General features: G+C 32.5%; 2 protein-coding genes across 2 annotated transcripts; both read left to right on the top strand.

Moving 5' to 3' along the window:
* Positions 1 to 729: 729 nt before the first annotated feature.
* LOC145675213 (uncharacterized) lies at positions 730 to 2067 on the top strand. The gene has a single exon (XM_081745594.1). The coding sequence runs from the start codon at positions 730 to 732 to the stop codon at positions 2065 to 2067; it is 1338 nt and encodes a 445-aa protein (XP_081601720.1).
* A 361-nt stretch (positions 2068 to 2428) lies between these two features.
* On the top strand, positions 2429 to 3271 carry LOC145675212 (uncharacterized). The gene has a single exon (XM_081745592.1). It carries the CDS (start codon positions 2429 to 2431, stop codon positions 3269 to 3271), a length of 843 nt encoding a protein of 280 aa, XP_081601718.1.
* The last annotated feature ends 4219 nt before the right edge of the window (positions 3272 to 7490 follow it).

Genomic DNA, 7490 nt, shown 5'->3' with positions numbered 1-7490 from the left:
TGGAAGAAAAATACACACAAAATTAACTGAGAGACTTTGTAATCGTTTACCGAGCTACTGTGAAGACGGTTTTACATTAGACGATATTAAACAATGTGAAGAACTATTAAACATTCAAATTAAAGTTGTATGTGCTGAAAACATGAACGCTATTATTTACTCAGGGCAAGACAAAGAGGTGAAGATTTATTTATATAAAAGTGGAAATCATTTTGACGCAATTAACAGCATGCAAGCTTTTATTGGAAGTGTTTATTATTGTGAAAAGTGTGATACAGCATACGATCATAAAGAAAAACACAAATCATGTATACGAATTATGCCAATTTGTAATATGTGTAAGCAACCTGAACCTCAAGAAGAAGAGATTGATAACATTTATTGTGAAGCTTGTAATCTATTTTGTTATAACCAAACATGTAAAGATAACCATTCAGTTGTTTGTAAAGAAGTTTATAAGTGTAAAGGTTGTAATAAAATTTTATTAAGATATAAGAAACACAAGTGTGGATATTACTAATGTATCAACTGTAATTGTGTAGCTAAAGAAAACGTTCACAAATGTTACATGCAATACAAACGCCAGAAAGGTTATTGTGATGATGAATGTGTGTGTAATGCTAAAAAAGAATTAACTGTTACAGATTTGTTTATTATGCTATACAAGACTTATGGTATCGAAGATCGTGGTAAGAAAATTGTTAAAGAAAAAAAAACATGTACGAAACCATGTCTAAGTGGAGGAAACTTCAAAAGATATATGATGCATGGTACAACAACAAGTTAACAGTAGATGACTTTAAGTATATAATTAAGAACTTTCTAAAGTCGAGTATTAAACAAATGAACAGTTGTAATTACACAGAAAAGTATATATGGTTTGATTACGAAGCACAACAAGACACAGGAATTCATAAAGCTAATTATGTAGTGGCTCATGACTTTAAAGGTAGCAAATATTACTTTGAAACTAATGACGATTTTTGTAAGTGGTTAGTTTCAAAAGAACATAGTGGTTACATTTGTATAGCACATAATGCCAAAGCTTATGATTCGTACTTTGTTCTTCAGTACTGCATTAAGAATGCTTTAAAACCTTACACTATATATAACGGTTCTAAGCTAATGTTACTTGAAATTCCAAAAGCAAACATAAAAATTATTGATAGTATTAACTTTGTAGCACAACCATTATCGAGTTTTCCTAAGACATTTGGTCTAAAAGAATTAAAGAAAGGTTATTTTCCACATTTGTTTAATAAGCCTGAAAATCAAAACTATGTTGGGTCAATACCTAACGCAAAATACTATGGGATTAGTACCATGAAAAAAGATCAAAGAGAAGCGTTTCTTAAGTGGCATCAAGAAAGAAGAGAAGAAAATTATGTGTTTGACTTTAAAAAAGAGTTAAGAGAGTATTGTGATTCGGATGTAGATATTTTAAGAAGAGGTTGTTTAGAACTAAGAAATCAGTTTTTAGAAATATCAAACATTGATCCATTTCAATACTTAACAATTGCAAGTGTTTGTATGGGCATTTATAGATCAAAATACATACAAGAAAACACAATTGGTATTAAAGAAGAAAAGAAAGAAAAATACTCTAAACAGTCTATTGCATGGTTAAATTCTTTTAAGAACAATAATAATAAACACGCGTTAAACAATGGAGAAGTAACGATATGTGGATCTAAAGTTGATGGTTACGATTATAAAACAAAGACAGTGTATCAATATTACGGTTGTTTCTGGCATGGTTGCAACAAATGTTTTGAGAAGTATACTATCAACAATGTCAATCACGAAACAATGGAAGATCTATATGAGAAAACAAGAAGATCTCAACAAATAAAAGAAGCTGGTTATAATCTTATAGAGATGTGGGAGTGTGATTGGTTAAAAGATAAAAGAGCCAAACAGTTAATTCAAAAAACTAGTCTTATTGAGAAACTAAAGTTCAGAGATGCATTCTTTGGTGGTAGAACCAATGTTTCAAAATTAAAAGTTACTAATAAGAAGATGAAATATATCGATGTGTGCAGCTTGTATCCAACTGTTTTGTTTTAGGATCAATTTCCTATTGGCCACTCAACAACATTAAAGTCAATCTCTCCTGAAAAATACAAGTGTAAAAAGTACTTTGGTTATATACTTTGTAAAGTTCTTCCGCCAAAACAATTGTATCACCCTGTATTACCAGTTAAAGATAACAATATTAATAAGTTGGTGTTTCCCTTATGTAATCAATGTATGATAAATCAAACTAAGACGTGTACACACAGTGACGAACAAAGAATGATAACAGGTACTTGGACAACTATAGTTAGATAAAGCTTTAGAGAAAGGTTATGAGTTAATTGAAATTTACGAGATTCAACATTTTCCCAAAACAAGTAACAAACTCTTTAGAGGTTACATTAAAGACTTCATGAAAATCAAATTAGAAACATCACCATGGGAAGATGACTTTCAAACAAAAGATGATTATATTAAAACTATTAAAGACACACTGAATATTGATTTAAATCCTGATCAAATAATGGCAAATCCTGGTAAGAGAGCAGTTGCAAAAATTTGTTTAAATTCGTTATGGGGAAAGTTTGGCCAAAGACAAAACTTAACTCAAACTGAATACATTACAGATGTTAGAAGATGGTACGAGTTACTTTTAGATGACAAATTAGAAATATCTGAATGTTTGTTTATCAGCGAGGAAATGGTTCAAGTTTCATATAAATACAAAGACGTATATGTTAACAATTCTTATTCCACTAATATTCACATTGCAACTTTTACAACAGCACATGCGAAGTTAAGACTTTATGACATGTTGGATAAGTTAGGTGAAGATGTAGCGTATTACGATACTGATTCTATTGTTTATATTGTTAATGGTATAGAAGTAAAGACTGGTAGTAACCTTGGTGAGTGGACAGATGAGTTAGGAAAAGATGTTTATATTACTGAGTGGTATTCAACTGGTCCAAAGAGTTATTACTACAAAACAGATAAAAACAAAACTGTGATGAAAATTAAAGGATTTACTCTTAATTATGAGAACTCTTTGAATCTGAATGGTGAAAACATAAAGAAGGTTGTTAACAAAGAACTAGCGAACATAACTCTTAATTATAATCAAATAACAAGAGACAAGAGAACAAAAAATTTAGTTAACAAACCTGTGACTAAAGAGTTTCAAATGGATTACGACAAAAGAGTTGTTTTAAAGGAAAAAGATAATATCATCAATACTTTACCTTATGGTTATTAGGTTTAAGTTTTAGATTTAGGTTTAGTTTTAGTTAGATTTAAGTCCTTTATGGTTATATATCATAAAGGTCATTATGTTCTGTCTTCTTATGTTCTGTGTGGTTTATGTTCTCCAAAGACAGTGGTCCGTACAGACGCGTAAAATTTGAACTTGATCATTGAAAAAGTGGTCCAAAAAAGTGGTCCGTACAGACGCCTACACTACTGCTTACCAGTTAGACAGACACCAATTTGTTTTCGTTCTGGCGGCCACCTAATTGAGTGCGAACATACATTTCGCCTGCACATTTCTGTACAAACGAAGTGCAAACGATTGCGATAATTTGTGATTGAATAGGACATGTTGGTGGGAACTACCAGTTAGACAGCCCTCAATTTGTTTTCGTTCTAGCGGCATTCCTAATAGTGTACAAACGAAAATTTGGCCTGCACATTTCTGTACAAACAATGTACAAACGATTGCGGCAATTTGTAATTCAATTGGACATGGTAGGGGCTACCATTTAGGGGAACTCCCTCGAGAGGAATCACTCTACTTTTTTATTGCAAAAAGCAGAATTTAAAAATTCGCATTCGTCCAAAGTTAACATGGGAAGTAACAGCCGTTTGTATGTACGTACTAATATCGATAAGTTCCACTACGCGATCCCAATTAATACTTCATATATCCGCGCCACACACACACACACACTAGCATATGTACACACGAAGGTATACCTGGTAGTATCCACATGCTTACGCCGGAAACTAGAAACAAAACACACACACACACACAGATAGACAGACAGAGGGAGAGAGAGAGAGAGATAGACAATATATTGTTGTACCTTTATACTGAATGCACCATTACTCACAAAATCAGTTAAAAAAGAAAAAGGAAAAAAGTTGTAAATGAAACTTTCAAAGATTGGTACCACTGCTGCGTATCACACATGAGATTGTTCCATAATGATTGATTCGTAACATGACGTATATGGATTTCTTAATGGTAGTATAACAAAATGCCTTCAAATTGACCACTAAATAAAAAGTGAAATTTATTTCTCAAAGTTTGTAAAATCGAAGTCGGTGGGCATCATGGGAACAGTCTACAATAAAAATATATGCAAATAAGCATTAATATATTTCACGTTTTCCAGTGGGTGCAAGAAAGCTTCGAATAGTGTTTGTTATCATAAGCATTAGCTGCTGTATATATATATATATATATATATATATATATATATATATATATATATATATATATATATATATATAATAAACACTTCTGACCAGAGTATATACACTTGTTTTTAAAAACTAAATTCCAGTGTAACAGTTTCAACAACGTAACGTTGTCTTCATCAGACACCAACTGAAAGAGATATCTTAGAGCGCAGTTATATATACTAAAAGTGAAAGTCCTTGTGTGCATGGGAAGGACCTTCCCATGCACACAAGGACTTTCACTTTTAGTATATATAACTGCGCTCTAAGATATCTCTTTCAGTTGGTGTCTGATGAAGACAACGTTACGTTGTTGAAACTGTTACACTGGAATTTAGTTTTTAATAAACAAGTGTATATACTCTGGTCAGAAGTGTTTATTATTTCTTTAGTGAGCTCCAGAGTCGTGATGGATAGAGTTATATATATATATATATATATATATATATATATATATATATATATATATATATATATATATATATATATACGCTAATGATTATGAAACCAAACACTATTCGAAGCTCTCTTGCACCCACTGGAAAACGTAAAGTATATTAATATTTATTTGCATATGTTGTTAGAGTAGACTGTTCCCATAATGCCCACCGACTTCGATTTTACAAAATTTGAGAAATCAATTTCACTTTTTATTTTGTAGTCAAATTGAAGCCATTTAGTTATACTACCATTAAGAAACCCATATACATCATATTACGAATCAATCATTATGGAACAATTTCATGTGTTACACGCAGCAGTTGTACCGATCTTTGAAAGTTTCATTTACCACTTTTTTCTTTTTTTCTTTTTTAATTGATTTTGTGAGTAATGGTGCATTCAGTATAAAGGTACAAAAAGATTCTCTCTGTCTGTCTGTCTGTCTGTCTGTCTCTCTCTCTCTCTCTCTCTCTCTCTCTCTCTGTGTGTGTGTGTGTGTGTGTCTAGTTTCCTGCGTAAGCGTGTGGATACTACCAGGTATACTTCCGTGTGTACATATGCTAGTGTGTGTGTGTGCGTGGCGAGGGTATACGAAGTATTAATTGGGATCACGTAGTGGAACTTATCGATATTAGTACGTACATACGTGCGGCCGTTACTTCACACGATAACTTTGGACAAATGCGATTTTTTTAATTCTGCTTTTTGCAATAAGTAAGTAGAGTGATTCCTCCCGAGGGAGTGCCTTAATGGAGGTGATTCGCCAACTGTAAGTAGTAGAAATGAATCATTTGCGATTTTAACGTTGATCACTATAAAGCGGAAATGGTAATAAATCGTATGAAGCAGTTTTCGGCCATCGATAAAGGGTATCAAGGAAAACTGTCAGTTTCATCCTTAACATCCTGGTAAAACCGGAAGAGATAGAAATTAACCTAACTATGAGTTCTGTCTTCAAATTAATCTACATAGTGAGAAAGGTAGAAGCTGTTTTAGGAATTAATATAGCGTTGTGGGAATAAATATCGTCTTCTCTCTTAAACTTCTAATGAAGTCGGAAGTTGCAAAACCCAGCTACTTTCGATTTTCATGTTGATTACAACAGATTAAAACGATACTAAATAGCGAGAAGAGGTTCTCTGAAAACAATTAAGTGTCCCAAGAATATGTTCTATCTCGACATTAATCTTTCTACTAAAACTTGAAGTGGTAGAAATCAATGCTTCTGGTTATAACATTGAGCGTTATAGAATGGATAGAGAGAAGGTTTTTTTAGGGAATTCATTAAGTGCCCCAAGAGTATATTCCATTTCGACAGTAATCCCTCTACTCAAATCGGAAGTGAAATAAATATACTAGAGCTTCTGGTTCCCAAACCACTACAGAAAATATAACATGATCCTCCTTAAGATTTTATTATTATTGGGATCCCGTAGTGGAACTTGTAATATCGTAATGTTAGTACGTACGTACATACATACGTCCGGTACTTGGAACAATAACATTTGAAAGCATGCGAATTTTCTATTTCTCTCTCTCTCTCTCTTTTTTTTTTTTTTGGCAATAAGTAGATAGTGTGATTTTCTCGAGAGACTTCATTAATAGAGGTGATTCGAGAAACAAAATGGTAGAAATGAGTTATTTGAGGTTTTAACGTTAATCAATATCAAACAAAAAAGATAATGGATAGCGAAACGTGGTTCTGGGCAATCGATTATATGTTTCAAGGGAATCTCTCATCTTATTCTTAACATTCTAGTAGAACTGGAAATGGTAGAAATGAGCCATTTCCGGTTTTAGCATTCATTACTATAGAGCAAAAACGATAATAGATAGTGAGATGTTTTCGGCAATCAATTAATCTTTTCAAGGATAACCTACTTCACATTTAACAAGCTAGTAAATTCTGAAAGTACCAGAATTGAGACATTTCAGGAGCCATTTCCGGTTTCAACGTTGATCACTATAGAGCGAAAACGATAATAGATAGTAAGAAGCAGTTTTTGACAATCGATAAAGCGTTCCAGGAATAACTTTAATCTTCGCGCTTATCACCCTACCAAAAAGGAACTGTAGAAATCACTTATAACTTCCGGTTTCAATTTAATTTACATAGAGCATAAACTGTAAGATATAGGAAGAAGCAGTTTTATGGAATCAATTTAAAGTTGTGGAAACCAGTAAGTTATTATCTCTTTAAACACCAAACCGGAAGTAGCAAAAACCAACTACTTCCGGTTTAAGTGTTGATCGCAATAGATTAGAAAAGATAACAGATAAGGAGAAGCTGCTTTCTATAATCATTTAGTGTCCCAAGAATATGTTCTATCTCGACTCTAACCTTTATACTAAAAGCAGAAGTGGCAGATATGAATCACTTCTGGTTATAAATTGAGTGTTATAGATTGGAGAGCTAGAAGGGATTTTATGTAATTCATTAAGTACTCGAAGAAAGCATTCCATCTCGACAGTAATCTCTCTATTAATACCAGAAGTGAAATAAATATGATACAAATCCATTATCCGTGTTAATTAAGAACATATTACGTCATCCTCTTTGCGGTTTTTTTTAC

This window comes from Thermobia domestica, chromosome 18 (genome assembly GCF_964235325.1).
Source record: "Thermobia domestica chromosome 18, izTheDome1.hap1.1, whole genome shotgun sequence".
Taxonomy (NCBI): domain Eukaryota; kingdom Metazoa; phylum Arthropoda; class Insecta; order Zygentoma; family Lepismatidae; genus Thermobia; species Thermobia domestica.
The sequence above is the reverse complement of the archived record's forward strand: the minus strand, read 5'-3'. Positions and strand labels throughout refer to the sequence as shown.